This window comes from Pseudorca crassidens, chromosome 14 (genome assembly GCF_039906515.1).
Source record: "Pseudorca crassidens isolate mPseCra1 chromosome 14, mPseCra1.hap1, whole genome shotgun sequence".
NCBI lineage: Eukaryota > Metazoa > Chordata > Mammalia > Artiodactyla > Delphinidae > Pseudorca > Pseudorca crassidens.
This window is the reverse complement of record NC_090309.1, coordinates 8,093,363-8,119,573: the sequence shown is the minus strand read 5'-3', so window position 1 is coordinate 8,119,573 and position 26,211 is coordinate 8,093,363. Positions and strand designations below refer to the sequence as shown.

Sequence of the window (26,211 nt, the reverse complement as noted above, 5' to 3'; positions counted from 1 at the left end):
GCTCTGCCTGTCTGGATCACTCTTTCTCTCACTGTCCCCTTTCTCTAAATCTTTTCTTGGCTAATTCCTAGTCATCTTTCAGGGCAGTGTAGGCACCATCACCGTGTGGAAGGCTTCCTAGATCTTCTCCCTCCCCTAATCCAACCCCCAGGCTGAATCAGGTATGTTTCTGACAAACTTCACTCATACATTGTGCATACGTCATTATGGTACTTAGCACATTCTATCATAACAGCCTCTTTCTTTATCTTTCTCTGAATTATACCATAGGCCTTTGGAAGGTATGCCCACTCAACCTCAGTTTCTAACATAATTCCTGGTACATGTCAATAAATGTTTGTTGAATGGATGGATGGCTGGATAAATGAATGAATTAGTTCCCTTAGAGAGGGGAAAGACCTTATGCCAGAGATGCTGCCTTTGCTTAAAACATTTGTGGAAAACAGTTTAGGAATTGCCTTCAGAATCAGCTTATGAGCTAGAAAAGGGGGTCAATATATCCCTGCCTTTTTGAGAACACCTTTTTGTTGTTGTTGTTGTTGTTTGAACAACAGAAATGTGGGATGAAGCTTATCATCTAACTTTATTCACCAGTTCCATGTGATCCACTCTCAAGGCTAAGGATGATGTAACAACGTGCCCCAGTTCTGAATACAATTACAAAGGTGGTTTTAATGAAATACACATATTGCCTCCCAAGGTGGCTACCTGAAAACGTAAGTTCTGGCGTGCTTTTAAAAAGAAATCAGTCTCACTGCTTTTTTTTTATTATGCTTTACATTTTGATATTTGAATTAGTTATTGTTAGTGAATGTTGATCATAAAGTGATGAAAGAAAAATCTATTTCAAAATATTAGCTAGTGAATTTGAACACATATTTCCTAAGACTATCTTGAAATATTTCAAAATCAGATTTTAAAGTTTTAGCTCTCTAGGAAAAAATTGAGAAAATCCTATTATTTTATTCAGATTCAAGTTCAAACATTTCTTTTAAACCACGGTTGTCAGAACATACTTTCATTGCCAAACTCTCTCCAAGGGATGCAATATTCTCAGATTTTTTATCCAAACATGCTTGCAGGCATTCCTTTTCTTTAGCCAGATCATTGAGGGTTGCACCGAGAATGCTGATTTCTTCTCGCTGGGCAATACTTTGTCTTGTAAAATTATCTAAATGTGTAATCATAAAGGCATTGTTTTAATCAAGATAAATTTTTTTCCAGTTCAAGCAGAGTGAAATACTTTTCAAAGAAAATTATCCTGTATTATATTCAATGACTAAATATAAAGTACTGTATCCCAAATAAATAATGGCTTTTGTTGTTAGTGATTAAAAATGAAAGTTAATCATGAAATTCTAAATGATATAAATGTAAAAGCACAATTAATACATTTGAATTAGAACAGCAAAGGATATATGTGGAATCTAGAAAAATGGTACAGATGAACCGGTTTGCAAGGAAGAAATAGAGACACAGATGTAAAGAACAAACATATGGACACCAACGAGGGAAAGAGGTGTGGGGGGAGGTGGTGTGATGAATTGGGAGATTGGGATTGACATATATACACTAAATGTATAAAATAGATAACTAATAAGAATCTGCTGTATAAAAAAATAAATAAAATAAATTCAAAAAAAATAACGGAAAAGAATATGATAAAGAATGTATATATAGATATATATGTATAACTGAATCACTTTGCTGTACAGCAGAAATTAACACAACATTGGAAATCAACTATACTTCAATAAAGTATATTTTTTAAAAAAAGAACAGCAAAGGAAAGTTCTTTATAACAAGTTCTCAAAGTAGGATGTGTGGTGGGGTAGGGAGGGTGTGTGGATGTAGCACGTGGACTATCAATCTTCCCCCCTCTAATTTCACCTCCCTCTAGCTTAGAATCACTGTTGGATGTAAGCTGGTAACTAACAGATCTTAATAAAATATCCAGTTAAGTCATCTTCAGAGTCAAATATCTTCTAGTATTTTGGTTTTTCTAAAGTAGTGTTATAAAAATTCCTAGAAAAAAAATCATCCCAGGAAGTCTGATTTGATTTGTAAGAACGCTGGCAAGCCAAGGTCACTGTTGAAGGACTGAAAGATGGTGTGGAATAGTGGTTTCTAAATTGTGGTTTCTCAACCAGCACCATTGGCAGCACCTGGGAACTTGTGAGAAATACAAATTCTTAGGTCCCATCCTAGTCCTACTGAATTAGAAATTCTGAGTGGGCAGACCAATTTATGTTTTAACAAGCACCCCTCCCAAGTGATTCTAATGCACAATAAAGTTTGAGAACCACTTGAGGAAATTGGTAAAGATACAAAAGCCCTGGCCGTATCCTACTTCGAGGAGCCCAGCTCAATGAGGTTTAGCTCTCCAGGTAAAGACTGAAGTTTGAGAACCACTGGTCTAGAGCTCTACTAAGGAAGCTCTGTGTGACTAGACCTCTAAGTAAATGCCCACCAAGGGCCACCCAGTGCACCACTAAGAGACGTAATCCCATATGCCAAGAGGGTGATTTATATAATACATCACATCCCTTTTCCAGGCAAACCACATGTTTTGGGTGTTCTGTTATCTGAGTTCATTCCCATTGGCATAAAATAAACTCTAAAACAACTAGTATATCCTAGCTTAAAAAAATCCTCAACCCCACATTCCACTTAAGCTACCACCCCATTTTTCTACTACTCTTAATAGCCAAACTTCTTAAGACTTCTATTCTCTCCTGTCTCTACCTCCTCACTTCCCAATCATTCGTCAACCTACCCCATCTTCCACATCTAACACTGTAATTCAAACTTTTTGGGGGGGTCAGTGCTACCAAAACCTCCAATGTGCCAATCCAATAAATGTTTTTTCATTCTCATCTTATTTTGCTTCTTGAAAGTATCTGACAATTGATCATATCCTCCTTTTTAAAACATGTTGCTTTCTTGCTTCCCCAAATGACACTCACTTCTGGGTTTTCTTCCTATGTCTTTGGCTTCTTCTTACTGAGTCCTGGATCCTCTTCTCCTCATTCTCTATATTTCCCCTAGGTGATTTCATGGTTTTAAAATATCATTTATATGCTGATGTGTCCCAAATGTATATCTTTAGCTTAGATTTCTCATCTGAGATACAAACTTATCTATTTACCTGCTTACCCTACCTTTTTACTTGAACTTAAAATATCCAGAAATGAGTTCTTCAATCTTCCCCTTTTATATTTTCGTTTAATACTTCCTGTCTCAATAAAAAGCACCTCCACCCACCTAATTGCTTATGTCAGATATTTTTGAACTGCATAATAGTAAATCTTAAAAATATTTATTGTTTTAAAATGGGCTCTTTTATAGTCTTGACCAAAATTTTAAAGTTATAACCATATTTTCATAAAGATCACTGGTAAGAAACAATAATAGGAGACTTTATAAAAATAATCTTTATAAACTCAAGTGATACCATAGATATAGCCAAATATATGTACACTTTCCACCAAAGATAGTATATATGTAATGTATTTCATTACAACAGCTATGGGCATGACATATAATACAAAAACTTATAAATTCAAAATTGATCATCATAAATTTACAAAGTATTGCTGCTTTGTTTAGCTATTTCTTCATTGAAAAATATGAAGCCATGTCTAAGTATTTATGGTCCTAAATTTAAGTAAAAATTTTTATTATCAAAGAAAAATATATTTTCCCATGATTTCTGACTAAAAAACTTTAAGGGCATATTTCTAAGTTTATCTATGTTATAACTGAAGAGAAGAAAACTTTTTTTAAACCAGACTTTAAAAAAAAAGTAACATCAGGGAAAAAAAAAACAACTCACCAATTTTTTCATCCAAGCACATAATTTTCTCCTGAGTAAGCTGTAGCTCATATTTTTTCTTAGCAAGGTATCGTTGAGTATCAGAAAGATCTTTTTCTGTGTTTTCATATAAAAGTCTGTAAACATTTTAATAATGAAACTAATTCTGAAATTTTGTTTTATCAACTTTTTAGTGTATTTAAATCTAAAAACTTTTAAGAATACTAATGTACATTTTTTTCTTCTTAGTATTTTCATTATAAAAACACATTATAGGAGGTTTGAAATATAAAGGATAAAAAGGGATACTCAATCCGCCACTCCAACACAAGCAACTATTAGCATTTTGGTGTTCATTAGTTCGTATTTTTTTGGCTACACGTATTTTAAAGTTACCATATTCTAAATTCAAAACTGAATCCTGATTTTTTTCCACCTACACTTAATCTTTAATATTTTTTAGTCTTATTATTCAGCCCTCCAAATTATCATTTTTTGGCTGAAAAACCTTATATGAGCAGTAACCACTTACTTAAGTACTCCCCTAATATTAGACATTTAGGTTCATTTCAGGTTTTCACTATTACAAATAAATCTGTAATGAATAGCATTTCATTGAGTCCACAAACATTTATTAAGTGGCTAGTATGTACCAGGCACTAGGTGTTGAGGAAGCTATGGTGAACTAGGTGGGCAGTGGCCCTGGTCTCATGGAGTTCACAGTCAATAAACAAATATTAATAAGTAAACAGACTATAATTTCTGGAAATATGGAAGCTAGATAATCTGAAAGTCCTCTCACCACAAAACACTTACACATACTAAATATGATGTAAGAAGCATCCTTTTAAATGTATAGCAAAACTTAGAAGGATTTTTGTAAGGGAAGTCCCCTGGAGCCAAATCAGAGCAATAAGACAATGAACTGATGTTATGTTAGATACAGTTGGGGTTTGCCTGTCTCTGTGGCCTAGAGTCTTGCCTTTTAACTCAGAAACAGAAGATGAGGCCACAGAGATGGCTGCAACACAAGTATTAGAACTAAGGTCCGGGAATTCCCTGGTGGTCCAGTGATTAAGACTCTGTGTTCTCACTGCTGAGGGCCCAGGTTTGATCCCTGGTTGGGGAATTAAGATCCCACAGGCCATGTGGCATGGCCAAAAAAGAAAAAAAAAAAAGAATTAAGATCCTCTACCATAAGGCCACTAAGGGCTACACTATTACTGGAGAGGACTAGAAGAAATCAGCTTGCCAAACATTGCTAGGGCCAGGGTAACAAAAATAACTAAAAGTCTTCATTGGGAATTCTCAACCTCAAGATAAGAAATCAAAATAAAATCTGGTTCCAGGATGGTCATATAATCTAGAACACTCAGTGGAAATAAAAGTTCTCTGGAGGGACATGTCCTCAACTCAGGCACAAACTAAACCTCAGACAAAGGTCTGTTGAAAATGAGCTCACAATTCAATCTCAAAAACACATTAAGAAACAACCCAAACTTAGTGGGAGTCAAAATACACACAAACTAAATTAAATCCCAAAGAACTTCAGATTATAGCATTATTAAATAGCAATTTAAAAAGTTTTAAATACTAAGACATAACATAAGTAATAGAATACACAATGAAAAGAAAAAAGAACCAGGAGATTTTTAAAAGAACCAAAGAGAACTTCAGGAAATTAAACTGAAGTCACTGAAATAAAACTTTTAAAAGGACAACATCAAATGACAAGTTTAAGAACAAAATAGACACAGCTAAAGAGACAATTAGTAAGATAGAAAGAAAAAAAAAAAGCCAGATCAGAGGAAATTACCTATAATAGAGCACAGAAAAAAAAGATAGAAAAAATACAAAATAAAGTTTAAGAGACATAAAGAATAGAATGAGAAGGTCCAATATTCACCTAATAAAAATTCCACAAGAGAATAAACATAATATTCAAAGAAACAATGGCTCATATAATACATGAAATCTTAAACTAAAGAAACATCAATGAAAAACATAAACAGCAGCTTTGAGGGAATGTAAATCATGGGTAGAGCCAAAAAAAAAAGCTGTATCTATTAAGACAATTATAAATGGAGGAGGGTAAAAGTATTTAAAGGGACACAAGATTTCTACATTTAAACTGATAAAATGTGACACCCGTAGGCTGTGTGTATAATGTAATATCTAGAGCAACCAATGAAAACATCTACATAGAGATACTCAAAAGTATTAAAGATAGATCCAAATGAAATTCTTAAAAATGTTCAAGTAACCCACAGAAAGGTGGGAAAAAGAAAACAGAGATAAGAAAAACAAAGGGAAGAAACAAACAAAAAAACAAATAAAACAGGAGACTTGAGCCCTAACATATAATAATTACATTAAATACATAAGGTCTACCTTATTTGTGTTAGCTAAACACTAGAAACAATCAAAATGTCCCTCAATAGATGAATGGTTAAACTGTGGTACATCCATACCATGGAATACAATGATAAAAGTACATAAAACTATACATACACATTGAACTAGTGACAATTTCTGCTTCTGATATTGTACTATAGTTATATAAAATGTAATAGCTGGGAGAAATTGGGTGAAGGAATCTCTCTGTATTTTTGCAACTTCCTTTCACCCTAAATTATTTTAAATTTAAGAAGTAAAACAAATTCTCAAATCCAATCTGCACAACTAAAATAAATAAATAAAAATCTCAGGGTGGGGGGACTTCCCTGGTGTCACAGTGGTTGAGAGTCCACCTGCCGATGCAGGGAACACGGGTTCATGCCCCGATCTGGGAAGATCCCACATGCCGCGGAGTGGCTGGGCCCGTGAGCCATGGCCGCTGAGCCTGCGCATCCAGAGCCTGTGCTCCGTAACGGGAGAGGCCACAACAGTGAGAAGCCCACACACCGCAAAACAAACAAACAAACAAAATCTCAGGGTGGGAATTAGGAATCACTATTTTTTTTTAAGTTCCTTATTTGATTTCAATATGCAGCCAAGGTTGTTAAGGAGTGCCTCCTACTGCTGCTTCACCCAGGGGAGCAAAAGGTGAAAAACTGACAAAGCAGATGTTATGTAAGACAAAATGTTATTGCAATTTTATGGTGTCTCTCCCATCTTAGGACTCTTCCATCACCCATAGTGTGAACTCAATGAGGCTGTTCCCCCCAAAGGACTGTATGACATAATAACTTATATCTCAATGGAAAAATGTGCTCACAGACCAAAATGACAAGACATTTGAAAAGACAAGTCATTTCAAAAGAAACAAAATATACTGATTACAGAATCCAGCAATAGCAGATATATTAGAAGAAACAGATCAAAAATTTTTAATTAGACTAATAAACATATTAAAAGAAAGAGAAAGATATCAGCAATATGAAAAAAGAACCAAGGGGAAAAACAGATGTGACAAGTATGAGAAATGTAATAGATGAAATGAAAAGAAAAAAAAAACAGATGGTGTAAATAGCAGAATGAATATAGCTGATCAATGAGTTAGCAAACTGAAAGACCAATTGAGGATATTTCTCAGAATGAAGTATAAAAGGACAAATAAATTGAAAACATGAGGGCTCCCCTGGTGGCGCAGTGGTTGAGAGTCCACCTGCTGATGCAGGGGACACAGGTTCGTGCCCCGGTCCGGGAAGATCCCACATGCCGCTGAGCGGCTGGACCCGTGAGCCATGGCCGCTGAGCCTGCACGTCCAGAGCCTATGCTCTGCAACGGGAGAGGCCACAACAGTGAGAGGCCCGTGTACCGCAAAAAAAAAAAAAAAAAAAAAAAAAAAAAAAAAAAAAAAAAAAAAAAAAAAAAAAAATTGAAAACGTGAGATGAAAAGTTAGAAGACTTACCAAACCTGACTTTAAGACTTACTATAGAAACCATAATAGAGAGCCCAGAAATAGGCTCACATTTATTCAGTCAATTAATTCTCAACAAAAAGCAATATAATGGGGAAAAGAAACAATTGGTATTGGAACAACTGAATTGCCATGTGGGGAAAAAAATGAATCTTAACCCCTACATCACACCACATACAAAAGACATAATATAAAAGCTAAAACTATCAATATAATGCTTTTGAGAGAAATCACAAACATACACATAAGAAGTTTTAACCAATTTTAGTAAATCAAATCCAAGGATATAGAAAAACTATAATACATCATGTCCAAGTGGAGTTAACTCAGGAATGCAAGGTTGGTTTACAATCTAAAATTATTTAATGTTATTCACCATATTAACACCCTAAAAAAAAGAGAAAAAAGCCATATGACCACATTAATAGATGCAAAATAGACATCTGACAAAACTCAATATCCACTCTTCATATGAACTCTCAGCAAATTAGGAATAGAACTTTTTCAATCTGATAATAGGCACCTACAAAGAGTCTACAGCAAACATCACAATGGTGAATGGTTGAATGCTTTCCCACTAAGATTAAGAATAAAACAAGGATGACTCTTCTCATCCTTCTATTCAACATTATACTAGAGGTTCTAGCCAGAGAAATAAGGCAAGAAAAAGAAACAGGCATTCAGATTGGAAAAGAAGAAGCAAAACTCTCTATTCACAGACAACATGATAATCTATGTAGAAAATCCTACTGAATCTACCAAAAAAAACTATCTTAACAAGTGAGTTTTAGCAAGATTGCAACATACAAGAGCAGTACACAAAAATCAATTTTGTTTCTTACACAGGAATACCTCATTTTATTGCATTTTGCTTTACTGCACTTTGCAGATATTGCATTTTTTTTTTTTTTTACAAATTGAAGGTTTGTGGCAACCCTACATCATACAAATCTATTAACACCATTTTTCTAACAGCGTTTGCTCACTTCATGTCTCTGTGTCACATCTTGGTAATTTTCAAAATATTTCAAACCCTCCACCAGCAAAAAGATTGACTTGCTAAAGGCTCAAATGATAGTTAGCATTTTTTAGCAATAAAGTCTTTTTATTTTATTTATTTATTTATGGCTGCGTTGGGTCTTCATTGCCGTGTGCGGGCTTTCTCTAGTTGCGGTGAGTGGGGGCTACTCTTTGTTGCAATGCACGGGCTTCTCATTGCAGTGGCTTCTCTTGTTGCAGAGCACAGGCTCTAGGCACACGGGCTTCAGTAGTTGCAGCACGCGGGCTCAGTAGTTGTGGCGCATGGGCTTAGGTGCTCCATGGCATGTGGGATCTTCCTGGACCAGGGCTTGAACCCATGTCCCCTGCATTGGTAGGCGGATTCTTAAACACTGTGCCACCAGGGAAGTCCAATAAAGTCTTTTTAAATTGAGGTGTGTACATTGTTTTTTAGACATAATGGTACTGCACACTTAAGAGACTACAGTATAGTGTAAACATAACTTTTACATGTACTAAGAAGCCAAACAATTTATGTGACTTGCTTTATTGTGATATTTGCTTTATTGCAGTGGTCTGGAACAGAAGATGCAATATTTCCAAGGTCTGCTTGTAATAGCAAAAAAACAATAGGAAACTGAAATTTAAAAAGCATTTATAATAGCATAAAGAATGTGAAATACTTAGGTATAAATATGACAAAGGGTGTACAAGATTTGTACAATGAAAAAATATAAAACACTGTTGAGAGAAATTTTAAAAGATCTAAATAAATAGAGAGAGATTTTCTGTTTATGGATCAAAAGGCTCAATATTGTTCACAGTTAATTTTCCAAAACTGATCTGTAGATTCCACATAATTCTAAGCAAAATCCCAATAATAATTTGTATATGTTGACAAGATGATCCTAAAATTTATATGAAAATGTGAAGGATCTAGGACAGCCAAAACAATTTTGAAAATGAACTAAGTTGAAGGACTTAACAGTACTTGATTTCAAGACTAATTATGCAGCTTCAATTATCAAGACAGAGTGATACTAGCATAAAGATGGAGAAATAGATTGATGGAATAGAGTCCTGAAACAGACTCACATATGTGGTCAACCAATTTTTTCACTAAGATGCCAAGGCAATTCAGTGGATGAATGGATAATCTTAACAAATAACTAATGGATACCCATATACAAAAAACAAACAAAAAAACTACCTCTACTTTTATCTCATACTTTACACAAAAATTAATTCAAAAAGGATTACAGACCTTACATTTATGTAAGAGGTAGAACTATAAAACTGCTAGAAGCAAACACAGCAAAAATTTTTAGTGACCTTAGGTTTGGCAAAGATTTCTTAAATAGAACACAAAAAGCATGATATAAATGAAAAATAATTTCAATTGTGCTTCATCAAAATTTAAAGTCTTTGCTCATCAAAAGACACTGATAACAAAATAAAAAGGCAAGCTCTATACTGGGGCAAGATATTTGCAAAACATGTATCTGACAAAAAATTTGTATCTAGACCCTATAAAGGACTTTTATAAGTTAATGATAAAGAGAGAAACAAACCAATAAAAATGGGCAAATACTTGAACAGATATTTCACTAAAGAAGATATATGAATGGCAAATAAGTAAATGAACAGATAATCAATATCACTGATCATTAGGGAAAAGCAAATTAAAACTACAGTCAGATACTACACACCCACTAGTATAACTAAAGTAAAAAGACAGATGATATCAAATGTTGATCAGGATATAACGCAACTGCACTCTCATGCACGGCTGGTGGGAATATAAAATGGTAAAACAATTTTGGAAAACAGTTCGGCTGCCCTGGAAGCTATCAGGGGAACCACCACTGTGTCCTTGGGTTATAGGATCAGGGCAGCAAGGATTTACAGTGGTACTTATCTGGCTTTTGGTGGAGAGCTGCCCTTGACAACGGAGACCAACATTCTGTGCACTATACTTGACTGTTAGAAGATCCTACCTGATAACCCTCATTCAGTATGCATCTGGGAAAAAAAGCACCAATGCATAGTAAATCAACAGTAATAAAATATTTTAAAATATAGTTAAATTCTACTGTAGTCCAAGAAGAATCCCTTCAAAGGCCCTGACAGATTATTTTCTTAGCTTTCTTCTTGTAAAACACTTTTAAAATGCATGTTAATCATACTGCTCAATATCAAAAAAATAAACAACACAATCAAAAAATGGTAAGAAGATCTAAATAGACACTTCTCCAAAGACATACAGATGTCCAACAGGAACATTAAAAGATGCTCAACATCGCTAATTATTAAAGAAATGCAAATCAAAACTACAATGAGGTATCACCTCACACCAGTCAGAATGGCCATCATCAAAAAGTCTACAAATAATTAATGCTGGAGAGGGTGTGGAGAAAGAGGAACCCTCCTACACTGTTGGTGGGAATGTAAATTGGTATAGCCCCTATGGAGAACAGAATGGAGGTTCCTTAAAAAACTAAAAATAGAGCTACAGTATGATACTGAAATCCTACTCCTGGACATATATCTGGAGAAAACCGTACTGTGAAAAGATACATGTACCCCAATGATCACTGGCACACTCTTTACAATAGCCAAGACATGGAAGCAACCTAATTGTCCATCGACAGATGAATGGATAAAGAAGATGTGGTACATATATACAATGGAACATTACTCAGCCATAAAAAAGAATGAAATAATGCCATTTGCAGCAACATAGATGGACCTAGAGATCAGCATATTAAGTGAAGTAAGCCAGACAAAGACAAATATATGATGTCGCTTGTATGTGGAATCTAAAAAAAATGATCAAATGAACTTATTTACAAAACAGAAAGAGATTCACAGACATAGAAAACAAACTTATGGTTACCAAAGGGGAAAGAGGGGTGGGAGAAAGGATAAATTAGGAGGTTGGGATTAACATATACACACTACTATGTATAAAATAGATAACCAACAAGGACATACTGTAGAGCACAGGGTATTATACTCAATATTTTGTAATAACCTATAAGGGAAAAGAATCTGAAAAGGAATATATATATGTATATGTATATAACTGATTCACTGTGCTGTACACCTGAAACTAACACAATACTGTAAATCAACTCCATTAAAAAATTCTTTAAAAAATGGATGCTAATATAAGAGCCATAAATATATTGCAATAATAAGTATATCAATGCATATGATAATGAATGAGTCCAGAAAAGACAAGCGGAGGATGTGGCAAAACCTTCCGGTTTACACTGTGGCCGTCCTTATCCTGTTAAACTGCACTGCAGCCACATATCTTCCCAAATAGCCATAAGACCCCTGCACAACACAAGAATATACCTAATAAGAAAAAGGAAAAATGGAAAACTACATTCATAATCCGAAGTTCTCAGATTAGACCTTTAAATCACTGACCAATAAACCCACACCGAAAACAGACATTCAAGAAATAGAAACTTTAGAAATAAAGCTGGTAGCTTCTTTTGCAGACTCTTCTAACTCCAATATGAGAAAACAGGCACTCAGAAAAGTTGTTCAAGATATGTTTAGGAGTTGCTTTTACCGAAGCCCAAAGGGGCTTTGGTTAAGCTATCTAACATGGTTTTTATCAAATGCCTATTTTGGGGCTTAAAACCAACCCTCTGTGCAGCCTTAGGAGGAGGTGTTAAAAATCAGGGATCTGCCATGGGGTGCGATTCCCCTGATTTCTCTGTATGGTCTTATTCTCAAAACAAATTACCATTTAGTTCTCAAGTTGCACTCTCCATTAGAGCTCAGATGTATACACTTCTGTCCATTTCTAAGGGAGACACTCATTCAGAGACACTCAAAATAATGCTTTTACACATAGTTGGTTATAATCAAGTAGACTCTCCAGAGAAACTCACACCAGTGAAATAGAAAACGCTACAGACGACAGCACTGATAAACCAAGCTGCAATGTATGGTGACAGTTTTTTATAGTTTCCACTCAGCATTTTAACAAATAATATTACAAGCAACAGTTTGATTAGCAGAGGCTGAAATTCATGCTTTGTTATCTCAGAATGATTCTAAGACTTAAAATTCAAGATGAGAAATCTGCACTTATTATAAACCTCACTGCACAGAATGCTTCCTTCACAAAATGACAGAATCAGAACCAAATCGTAGATTTTTAAAGCAATTGGGGAAAATGTGTTATCAGGTGATTTGTCTGGCCAGAAAACAGATAGTGAGGGTTCTCAGTATGACATTAATATGGAATCTGACATACAGTTGTCATCTCCAGCTCAGAGTCCTAGAATAGACTTTGGTTGTTTCCAAATTTGGACAATTATGGCTAAAGCTGCTATAAACGCTGCATGTAGGTTTTTGTGTGGACATACATTTTCAACTCCTTTGGATAAATACCAACAAGCATTTAAGAAAATTGAAATTGTATCAAGTATCTTTTCCGACCACAACGCCATGAGACTAGATATCAATTACAGGAAAAGATGTGTAAAAAATACAAACACACGGAGGCTAAACAATACACTACTTAATAATGAAGTGATCACTGAAGAAATCAAAGAGGAAATAAAAAAATACATAGAAACAAATGACAATGGAGACACAATGACCCAAAACCTATGGGATGCAGCAAAAGCAGTTCTAAGGGGGAAGTTTATAGCAATACAAGCCCATCTTAAGAAGCAGGAAACATCTCGAATAAACAACCTAACCTTGCACTTCAAGCAATTAGAGAAAGAAGAACAAAAAAACCCCAAAGCTAGCAGAAGGAAAGAAATCATTAAAATCAGATCAGAAATAAATGAAAAAGAAATGAAGGAAACAACAGCAAAGATCAATAAAAGTAAAAGCTGGTTCTTTGAGAAGATAAACAAAATAGATAAACCACTAGCCAGACTCATCAAGAAAAAAAGGGAGAAGACTCAAATCAATAGAATCAGAAATGAAAAAGGAGAAGTAACAACTGACACTGCAGAAATAAAAAAGATCATGAGAGATTACTACAAGCAACTCTATGCCAATAAAATGGACAATCTGGAAGAAATGGACAAATTCTTAGAAATGCACAACCTGCCAACTCTGAATCAGGAAGAAATAGAAAATACGAACAGACCAATCACAAGCACTGAAATTGAAACTGTGATTAAAAATCTTCCAACAAACAAAAGCCCAGGACCAGATGGCTTCACAGGCGAATTCTATCAAACATTTAGAGAAGAGCTAACACCTATCCTTCTCAAACTCTTCCAAAATATAGCAGAGGGAGGAACACTCCCAAATTCCTTCTACGAGGCCACCATCACCTTGATATCAAAACCAGACAAGGATGTCACAAAGAAAGAAAACTACAGGCCAATATCACTGATGAACATAGATGCAAAAATCCTCAACAAAATACTAGCAAACAGAATCCAACAGCACATTAAAAGGATCATACACCATGATCAAGTGGGGTTTATTCCAGGAATGCAAGGATTCTTCAATATACGCAAATCTATCAATGTGATAAACCATATTAACAAATTGAAGGAGAAAAACCATATGATCATCTCAATAGATGCAGAGAAAGCTTTTGACAAAATTCAACACCCATTTATGATAAAAACCCTGCAGAAGTAGGCATAGCGGGAACTTTCCTCAACATAATAAAGGCCATATATGACAAGCCCACAGCCAACACTGTCCTCAATGGTGAAAAACTGAAAGCATTTCCACTAAGATCAGGAACAAGACAAGGTTGCCCACTCTCATCACTGTTATTCAACATAGTTTTGGAAGTTTTAGCCACAGCAATCAGAGAAGAAAAGGAAATAAAAGGAATCCAAATCGGAAAAGAAGTAAAGCTGTCACTGTTTGCAGATGACATGATACTATACATAGAGAATCCTAAAGATGCTACCAGAAAACTACTAGAGCTAATCAATGAATTTGGTAAAGTAGCAGGATACAAAATTAATGCACAGAAATCTCTGGCATTCCTACATACTAATGATGAAAAATCTGAAATTGAAATCAAGAAAACACTCCCATTTACCATTGCAACAAAAAGAATAAAATATCTAGGAATAAACCTACCTAAGGAGACAAAAGACCTGTATGCAGAAAATTATAAGACACTGATGAAAGAAATTAGAGATGATACAAATAGATGGAGAGATATACCATGTTCTTGGACTGGAAGAATCAACATTGTGAAAATGACTCTACTACCCAAAGCAATCTATAGATTCAATGCAATCCCTATCAAACTACCACTGGCATTTTTCACAGAACTAGAACAAAAAATTTCACAAAAGACCCCGAATAGCCAAAGCAATCTTGAGAACGAAAAACGGAGCTGGAGGAATCAGGCTCCCTGACTTCAGACTATACTACAAAGCTACAGTAATCAGACAGTATGGTACTGGCACAAAAGCAGAAAGATAGATCAATGGAACAGGATAGAAAGACCAGAGATAAACCCACGCACATATGGACACCTTATCTTTGATAAAGGTGGCAGGAATGTACAGTGGAGAAAGGACAGCCTCTTCAATAAGTGGTGCTGGGAAAACTGGACAGATACATGTAAAAGTATGAGATTAGATCACTCCATAACACCATACACAAAAATAAGCTCAAAATGGATTAAAGACCTAAATGTAAGGCCAGAAACTATCAAACTCTTAGAGGAAAACATAGGCAGAACACTCTATGACATAAATCACAGCAAGATCCTTTCTGACCCACCTCCTAGAGTAATGGAAATAAAAACAAAAATAAACAAATGGGACCTAATGAAACTTCAAAGCTTTTGCACAGCAAAGGAAACCATAAACAAGACCAAAAGACAACCCTCAGAATGGGGGAAAATATTTGCAAACGAAGCAACTGACAAAGGATTAATCTCCAAAATTTACAAGCAGCTCATGCAGCTCAATAACAAAAAAACAAACAATCCAATCCAAAAATGAGCAGAAGACCTATATAGACATTTCTCCAAAGAAGATATACAGACTGCCAACAAACACATGAAAGAATGCTCAACATCATTAATCATTAGAGAAATGCAAATCAAAACTACAATGAGATATCATCTCACACCAGTCAGAATGGCCATTATCAAAAAATCTAGAAACAATAAATGCTGGAGAGGGTGTGGAGAAAAGGGAACACTCTTGCACTGCTGGTGGGAATGTGAATTGGTTCAGCCACTATGGAGAACAGTATGGAGGTTCCTTAAAAAACTACAAATAGAACTACCATATGACCCAGCAATCCCACTACTGAGCATATACCCTGAGAAAACCAAAATTCATAAAGAGTCATGTACCAAAATGTTCATTGCAGCTCTATTTACAATAGCCCGGAGATGGAAACAACCTAAGTGCCCATCATCGGATGAATGGATAAAGAAGATGTGGCACATATATACAATGGAATATTACTCAGCCATAAAAAGAAACGAAATTGAGCTATTTGTAATGAGGTGGATGGACCTAGAGTCTGTCATACAGAGTGAAGTAAGTCAGAAAGAGAAAGACAAATACCGTACGCTAACACATATATATGGAATTTAAGGGAAAAAAATGTCATGAAGAACCTAGGGGTAAGACAGGAATAAAGACACAGACCTACTGGAGAACGGACTTGAGGATATGGGGAGGGGGAAGGGTGAGCTGTGACGGGGAAGAGAGAGTCATGGACATATACACTAACAAATGCAAGGTAGATAGCTAGTGGGAAGCAGCCGCATGATACAGGGACATCAGCCCGGTGCTTTGTGACAGCCTGGAGGGGTGGGATAGGGAGGGTGGGAGGGAGGGAGACGCAAGAGGGAAGAGATATGGGAACATATGTATATGTATAACTGATTCACTTTGTTATAAAGCAGAAACTAACACACCATCGTAAAGCAATCATACCCCAATAAAGATGTTAAAAAAAAATACCAACAAGCATGATTGCTGGTTTATATGATAAGAGTATGTTTAGTTTTGTATGAAACTGCCAAACAGCCTTACAGAGTGACTGTACCATTTTGAATTCCCACCAGCAATGAATAAGAATTCCTGTTGACCCACATCCTCACCAGCATTTATTGTGTTTCCGATTTTGGCCATTCTAATAGATATGTATTGGTATCTCGTTGTTGTTTTTAATTTGAATTTCCAGATGACATATGATGTGGAACATCCTTTTATATGCTTATTTTCCTTCTGTATAACTTCTTTGGTGAGATGTCTGTAAAGGTCTTTGGCCCATTTTTTAAGTGGGTTATTTCTTATTGTTGAGTTTTTTAAAAGTTCTTTGTATGTTTTGGAAAACCTATCTATGTATTATTAAGGTACAGTTGATGTACAATATTATATAAGTTTCATGTGTGTAACATAGTGATTCACAATTTTTAAAGGTTTATGCCATTTATAGTCTGATTTATTTCACTTAGCATAATACCCTCCACGTCTATCCATGTTGTTACAAAGGGCAAAATGGCAAAATTTCTTATATTGTATATTCATATTCATGAATATATATATGTATATATTCCCATACATATATATACACACAGACATGTATATACCACATCTTCTTTATCTATTCACCTGTTGATGGACACAGGTTTTCTCCCTATCTTGGCAACTGTAAATAATGATTCTAGGAACACTGGGCTGCATGTATTTTTTTTTTTTTTTGATTTATAGTCATTCTTTTTATCTTTTTAATTTTATTTATTTATTTATGGCTGTGTTGGGTCCTCATTGCTGCATGTGGTCTTTCTTTAGTTGCGATGAGCGGGGGCTACTCTTTGTTGCAGTGTGAGGGCTTCTCATTGCGGTGGCTTCTCTTGTTGCGGAGCACGGGCTCTACGTGCGTGGGCTTCAGTATTTGGGTTACGCGGGCTCTAGAGCACAGGCTCAGTAGATGTGGCACACAGGCTTCGTTGCTCCATGGCACATGGGATCTTCCCAGACCAGGGCTCGAACCCATGTTCCCTGCATTGGCAGGCAGATTGTTAACCACTGCACCACCAGGGAAGCCCCTGTATGTATCTTTTCAAATTATTATTTTCATTTTCTTCAGATAAATACCCAGGAGTGAAATTGCTGGGTCATATGGTAGTTCCCTTTTTATTAATAGTTTTTTGAGAAACCTCTATACTGTTTTCCATAGTGGCTGCATCAATTTCTGTTTCCAGTGCACGAGGGTTCCCTTCTCTCCACATCCTCCCCAACATTTGTTATTTGTGGTCTTTTGGATGATGACCATTCTGACAGGTATGAGCTGATATCTCATTGTGGTTTTAATTTGCATTTCTCTGATGATTAGTGATGTTGAGCATCTTTTCATGTGCCTGTTAGCCATCTGTATGTCTTCTTTGGAAAAATGTCTATTCAATTCTTCTGACCATCTTTAAATTGAGTTGTCTTTTTAAAATTGAGTTGTGGATAGCAGTTTTTATCAGAGATGTCTTTTTTTTTTTTTTTTTTTGAGGTACACAGGCCTCTCACTGTTGTGGCCTCTCCTGTTGCAGAGCACAGGCTCCAGATGCACAGGCTCAGTGGCCATGGCTCACGGGCCCAGCCACTCTGCGGCACATGGGATCTTCCCAGACCGGGGCACGAACCCGTGTCCCCTGCATCGGCAGGCGGACTCTCAACCACTGTGCCACCAGGGAAGCCCCAGAGGTTTCTTTTGCAAATACTTTCTTCCAGTCTCTGGCTTGTCTTCTCACCTACTTGACATTGTGTTGTGTGGAGTAGAAGTCTTTAATTTTAATGAAGTACAGTTTATCAATTATTTATTTCATGGATTGTGCTTAAGGGCTGTATCTAAAAAGTAATCACCATACCCAAGGTCATCTACGTTTTCTCCTATGTTATCTTCCAGAGGTTTCATAGTTTTGCATTTTACATTTAGGCCTATGATTCATTTTGCGTTAATATGAAAGGTGTAATGACTCTGTCTAGATTCTTTGTTTCTTTGTGTATGGGTGGGGTTTTGTTTGTTTCGGGGTTTTTTGTTGTTGTTGTTGTTGTTGTGTTTTGGTTTTTTTGCACGTGGATGTCCAGTTTTTCCAGTACCATTTGTTGAAAAGACTGTCTTTGCTTTATTGTATTGCCGTCACCTTTATCAAAGATCACGTGACTATATTTATCTGGATCTATTTCTGGGCTCTCTATTCTGTTCCACTGGTTTGTCTGTTCTTTTGCCAATACCACACTGTCTTGATTACTGTAGTCTTATAGTAAGTCCTAAGTCAGGTAGTGTCAGTACTCCAATTGTGTTTCTTCAGTATCTTTTAATTCTTTACCTCTCCATATAAACTGTAGAATCCATTTGTTAATATACACAAAATAATTTGCTGCAATTTTGATCAGAATTGCACTGAATCTGTAGACCAAGCTGGGAAGAGCTGACATCTTGACAATATTGAGTTTTCCTTTCCATGAATATGGAATATCTCTTCAGTTATTTAGTTCTTCTTTGATTTCATTCACCAGTTTTGTAGTTTTCCTCATATAAATTTTACACAAAGTTTATTAGATTTAACTTAAGTATTTCTTTTGGAGGGGGTGCTCATATAAATGTGTTTTAATTTCAAATTCCACTTCTTCATTGCTAATAAATAGTGAAGCAACTGACTTTGTATATTAACCTTGTATCCTGCAACCTTGTTATAAATGTTTATTAGTTCCAGATTTTTTTGTTGATTCTTTTGGATTTTCTAGGATATCATGTCATCTAGAGTAGATTTTAATATTGAAAAATTTTAACTTCAAATATCCAAATTCAAACCAAACCAGTTTTAGAATCACTGGACACGGAGACCCAAACTAACTTTTTAGTAACAGATAACTCTATCGATCATTCAACTCCATGGGATATTCTAACTTCTTGGGCCTAGAGATGTTTGATGTACAAATGCAGACATAGAGACCTTTTTTTCAAAATGATATGCTTCTAGGAAATATTCTGACAACACTCCAGCTTTTTAGAAGTGTTGATTTATCTGACATCGAAATCCAAACTGAAGAACTTTTACTACTAAAATATAGCTGTTTAGAAAGAAAAGTTCATGTAAGCAGTATAGAAACACAGAAAATAAGTATTGGTTTTGAAACCTGGAGAATTTTTTTTTTTTCCACTAGCAATGAAACATAAACAGCAATAGATACATTTCTTTCTGGCTGGTTCAACCTGAACACTATTGAACCTCAGTTTAGAGTTATAGAAACCTAAGCATGTGCTGAACTGTGCTCAGGACTTAACTTCTAACGAGTGGAGTTCACATGTGGGATAAACTTAAAATTTTTCTCATGAACTGACAAAATGGAAAACAGAGACAATGGTATTTTAACTATGCATAGGTTCATTATAATTCTTTGCCTTTTGTACACATATATATGAAATCTATGATAAATGTGAGTGCGTTATAAAGACATTGACCTATTAAAATAAACGGACAGCTGACTTCTCAGCAGAAATAATTTAAGTCAGAAGACAGTAGGATATCATCCAAGTGTTAAAATAAAAATAATTCCCAAACTGTAGAATTCTCTACCTAGCAAAAATATCCTTCAGTACAGTAAGGTTGCAAAAGAGGTAGTGAGAAACACTCAGCTTTTGGATACATTTTGAAGACAAAATCAACTGGATTGTATATGGGTATATGAAAGAGAAATCATGGATCACTTCAAGGTTTCCGTATGAATGGAGTTTCCATTGACTGAGATGAGAAGACTGAAAGAGCGGGTTTGGGTTTGTGTGTGTCAGAGGGGAAGGGTGGAGAAACTCAAGTTTGGAAATGTTAATTTTGAGAGGCCTATTAGACATCCTAGTGAAGATGACAAGAAGGTGGTTGGACACTCAAGTTTACAGTTCAACAGAGAAGTCCAGGCTACAGATATACATTTGAGAGTCAAGAGTAAATACATGAGAGTGAATGAGATCACCTAGGGATCAGTATAGATAGAAAAAAGAAGCAGTCTAAGGACTGAACTCAGGGACACTTCCAACATTTGGAGGTAAGGAGATGAGGAAGAACTATCAGGAAAGACTGAATAGGACAACCCAAGAGATAAAAAGAAAATCAAATGAGCATGGTATCTCAGAAGCCAAATGAACATGTGTTTAAAGGAGCAGAGAAAGAGAACGTAAGTGATCAACTTTGTCAAATGTTGCCAATAGGTCAAATAAAATGAAGACTGATAACTGACTACTGCATTGAGCAACATGAAAGTAAATATTACCTTGAAAAGAAGTTTTGATAGGATGGTGAGGGAGAAAGGCAGATTATAGTAGGTTCAAGAGAAAACAAGAAGTGAGACATTGGAGCCAGAAGTTCAGGCAACTCTTTCAGTGAAATTCCTGTAAATGAGACACAAGATTTAGTACAAATATAGGACATCTGAATAACATGATTACAAATCTGATTACAAAGGGACAAATACAAAAACAATGCACCAACTATTTCGGAATTTATAATTTCTCAAGTATACACAGATCACTACCAAAAACTGACCATAAAATAGAGAACAACAAATTTCAGAAATTTTAAATCTAACAGTATGTTAACAAAACAATGTAATTAAGCAAGAAATCAATCACAAAGGGAAAATTCGTTATGTTTTTTGGATATTTAAAATCACACTTATAAATAACCAATGGATCAAATAAAAAGTCATAATGGAAATTAGAAAATATTTTATAAAGAAAGAAGTACATACCAAAACTTATAGCTTACATTAAAAGAAGTATTTTGAGACTATATGGCCTTAAATGTTTATATGAGAAAAAAGACTTAAAAGTAATAAATGTAAGCATCCACCTTAAGAAATTAAAAAATAGAAAATAAATTTAAAGAAAATAGAAGAAAGGAAATAATAAAGAACAGAAGTTAATGAACTAATAAGACAAACAATAGGGAAATTGGTCCTTTGAAAAGATTAATAACAGACTAGAAAAAGAGCAAATCACTACTGATTCTGTGGACAGTAAAATGTTGATAGAATATTGTATACAACATTATTCTAAAAACGTTTTAAAATTTAGGGAAAATGGACAAATGCCACAAAAATATATATTTTGAAAGGCATAAGAAGAAATTTCTGATTGTCCCTTTTTCCATTAAACAAATAAAATAAAAGCTTCCCTCAAAGAAAACTTGAGACCTAATTGGCTTCACTGGGAAGTAATAAATTATTCCAGATAATGAAAGAAGACAAAATGAATTGGAAAGATTATTATAAAGTTTATATTACCTTGATACCAAAATCTGATTTAAAAAACCCCCAAGATTGGCAAATTATTAGCCAATCTCATTTATAAAAATAGAGTTGAAAAATATTTTAAACAAAGCATTAGTTAACTGAGACCAGAAATTTATAAAAAGTATAATAATACCCTGACCAATCTGACAAAGCACATCCATTCCTGAAAAAACACTCTCAGTAATCCACAAATAGAAGGAAACCTCTTCATTATGATAGAAAACATCTGGGAAAAACATGAAGCTAACATCATACCAACTATTGAGAGTCTGAATGCTTCCCCTAAGATGTGGAACAAGACAAGGATGTCCACTTCACCAATTCCATTCAACAAATCACTGGATGTTCTAGCCAGTGCAATAAGGCAAGAAAAATAAAAGGAAAAAAAGCATGCAACTTGAACAAGTAAAAGGGTCTTTATTTGCAGATGATCTAATTATCTATGTAGAAAATTGAATGGAATCTATAAAAAGGCTACTAGAACTAAAAGGTATATTTAGCACGGTTGTAGAATACTGGATAAATAAAAATAAATTGTAGGACTTTTGGTTTTAGCCCTGACATGTAAAGAGCTTAGGAGCCATCATTCCCATTGTTATGGGGGAAATAAAGATGAAAAAGCTGAGAATCAAAGACTTTTCATGGACATATCAGAGTAGTGAGTTGCAAGACAAATCACCACCCCAAAAACTGAAAAGTATGGCAAATTAGGAGACTTACAACTGAGATCTGCTTATCTTAAGCGGAAGTCACTAGAATTATAATTGGTTAAGAACATTTAAACAATAAACACTTCATCAAAGATATACAGATGGAAAATAGCAATATGAAAAGATGTTCCACATTACTTGTCATTAGAGAATTGCAAATTAAAACAATGAGATATCACTACACACTTATAATGGCTAAAATACAAAAGTCTGACAATACCAAATGCCGACAAGGATGTGGAGCAACAGAAAGTCTCCTTCACTGCTGATGGGAATGCAAAATTTTACAGTCACTTTGGAAGAGAATTTGGCAGTTTCTTACAAAGCTAAATAAGTTTTTCTATATATGATTCAGCAATTGTGCTCCTAGGTATTTCCTGAACTGATCTGAAAACTTCTGTCCACACAAAAACCTGCACATGAAAGTTTATAGCAGCTTTATTCACAACTGCCAAAAACTGGAAGCAACCAAGACGACCATCAATCGATGCATGGATAAACACAATGTGGTACATATATATGATTGAATATTATTCAATGGGAAGAAATGAGGTATCAAGGTATGAAAAGACATGGATGAACCTTAAATGCACATTACTAAGTGAAAGAAGTCAGTCTGAAAAGGCTATGTGCTGTATGATTTCAATTATATGACATTCTGGATAAGGCAAACATTACCTCAGCCAGGCGACCAAAGTCAAAATCAACAGTAATGAATCATATCAATAAGATGTACTCATGACACCCTGGGTATCTGTGTATACTAAAATGGCACTTTAATTCTGTGATCTTTCTCTCAAAAACATTACCCAACCTAATCATGAGAAAACCATCAGACAAACCCCAACTGAGAGATATTCTACAAAATACCTGATCAGTACTCCTCAAAACTGTCAAGGTCATCAAAAACAAGGAAAGTCTGAGACTGCCAAGAGAAGCCTAAGGAGACATGACAACTAAATATAATGTGGTATCCTGGATGGGATCCTGGAACAGAAAAAGGACATTAGGGAAAAACTAAGGAAATCTGAATAAATTACAGACTTTAGTTAATTATAGTGTATCAATGTTGAGTCATTAATTTTAACAAATGTACCATACTAATGTAAGATGTTATTAACAGAGGAAATTGGGTGTGAGGTACGTAGGAACTTTTCACTATCTTCACAATTTTTCTGTAAATCTAAAACTGTTATATAATGCAAAGTTTATTTTTTAAAAACAATTGTATTGATATTTTCACATACAAGCAATAAACAATCAGACAGTGAAATTCTAAAATTCCACTTACAACAGCATCAAAAAATGGGAAATACTTAGGGATAAATCTTACAAAAGAAATGAGAGATCTATATGTATAAAACATTGCAGAGGGAAATTAAAGACCTAAATAAAGAAATGGAAAGTGTTCATGAGTGGGAGTTTTTCCCCAATTCCAATCAAATCCCCAAGCAGGCTTTTGTGTTTACACTATGAAGCTAATTCTAAAATTAAAATAAAATGCAAAGGAACCAGAATAGCCAAAACAACTTTGAGAAAGAACAAAGTTGGAGGACTAACATTACCTAATTTGAGGATTAAAAAAAAAAAAAAGGAATCAGGAATGTTGTATTGGCATCAAGATATATATAGATCCACCAAACAAAATAGATAATCAAGAAACAGACCTAAACATATATGGACAATTGACTTACTACAAAGGTACAAAACAATTCAGTGTAGACAAGTAAGGAAAGTTTTTCAACAAATGGTGCTGGAACAATTGGATATCCATATGCAAAAAAACTGAACCTTGTACTATATACAAAAATTAACTTGCATAGATTTAAATTTAAGAACTGAAACTATAAAACTGCTAGAAGAAAACACAGGAGAAAAATCTCATCTTAGGCTTGACAACCATTTCTTTAAAAGAACACAAAAGCTGGATATAAATTTTTAAAAATCAATAAGTTTTGCTTAATCAAAAATCAAAAACATTTCCTCTTTAAAAGACACTTAAGAAAATAAAAAGGCAGGCCATAGACTGGGAAAAAAATATTTGCCAAACATATATGTACCTAACAAAGGACTTTTATCTAGAATACAGAGAGGATGTTTATGACTTAATACTATAAAAAACTCAATAAAAGTGTGCAAAAGTTCTGAACAGACACTGAAGAAGATATATGTATGGCACATAAGGACATGAACAGATGTTCAAAATTACTAGTTATTAGAGAAGGCAAATCAAAACCATAATACGTACCTATTAGGATGGCTAAAACTATAAAGATACTGCATACCAAGTGTTGGTGAGGATATGTAACAACTAGCACTCACACACTGCTGGTGCAAATGTAAAATGAAATAATACAGCCACTCTGGAAAACAGTTTAATGGTTTCTTCAAAAGTTAAACATATATCCATCATATGACTCAGTCTTAGGTATTTACCCAAGAGAAATAAAAGCATATGTCCATACAAAGACCCATATAAGAATACTCATAACAGTTTTATTTGTTATAGCCCTAAACTGGAAGCAACTGAAATATTTATGTGGTATATTCATACAATGGAATACTACTCAGTAATAAAAAGGAATAAACTATTGATTATATGTGACAACATGGATAAATCTCAGAATAATGATGCTGAGTGAAAGTAGCCCAACAAAAGAATATATACTGTATGATTTCACTTATACAACATTTTAGAAAATTCAAACAAATCTCTACGACAGAAGCCAAATCAGTGGTTGCCTGGAGAGGGCAGGGTAGGGGAGAGGTTAGAGGAGTACAAGAAGACTTTGTGGAGTGATAGATAGAGCCACTATCTTGAGGGTGGTGACAGTTTTACAGGTACACACACATGTCAAAACCTACCACACTGAATACTTTAAATATGTGTAGTTTACTGTACATATATCAATTAAACTTGAATAATACTGTTAAAACTGTATACAAAAAAACCTCTAACTTATTGTACATTTATCTGTTAGAATATTTTAATAAACCATGATAATGCTTTCAAAGAATTTCTAATGACATGTGTAAATGTTTATGGTATACAATTAAGTGAAATTGGCCAAATATATAACTTAATATAGGATGATATCAATTACATAGAAAGCTTCTATACACACAGATAGATCTATTTCTGGTTAGAAAAATGATCTATATTAATAATAGTTTTCCCTGGGTTATGGAATCATGGATGATTTAACTTTCCTGTATGCTTTTCTCTATTTTCCAAAGTTTTCTTTGTTGTCCTTCTTATTTTATTACTATTTTTATTTTACCTGAGCTTGCAATATCCTTTTAAGCAGGAAAGTAAAAAATAAATGAAGGGAAAAAATTTAAGTGACTCTCTGTCCTGACAAGTGATTCCAATATATGCACCACAGACCCATGAAAGACCAAAGAGGGGATTCTGGGAATTCACATATGAACCAAATATTATCTGTAGATTTAATAATATACTTCATACTCATATGAACTATTATATTTCATATGTTCATAGATGCACTGAAATTCAACCTTACTGAATCTGTAGAATATATGTTTCTCACAT

The 26,211-nt window shown here is 34.7% G+C and overlaps 1 protein-coding gene across 13 annotated transcripts in view; it reads right to left on the bottom strand.

Moving 5' to 3' along the window:
- Window positions 1-26,211, bottom strand: part of TSGA10 (testis specific 10) — a 105,798-nt gene that overhangs the window by 39,739 nt on the left and 39,848 nt on the right. For all 13 annotated transcript variants that reach the window (XM_067704193.1, XM_067704191.1, XM_067704192.1 and 10 more), the window contains 2 exons: window positions 3,836-3,951; window positions 1,017-1,171 (listed from right to left, as the gene is read on the bottom strand). In XM_067704193.1, the coding sequence (XP_067560294.1) occupies window positions 1,017-1,171; window positions 3,836-3,951 (271 nt within the window). The remainder of the gene's footprint in view (window positions 1-1,016; window positions 1,172-3,835; window positions 3,952-26,211) is intronic.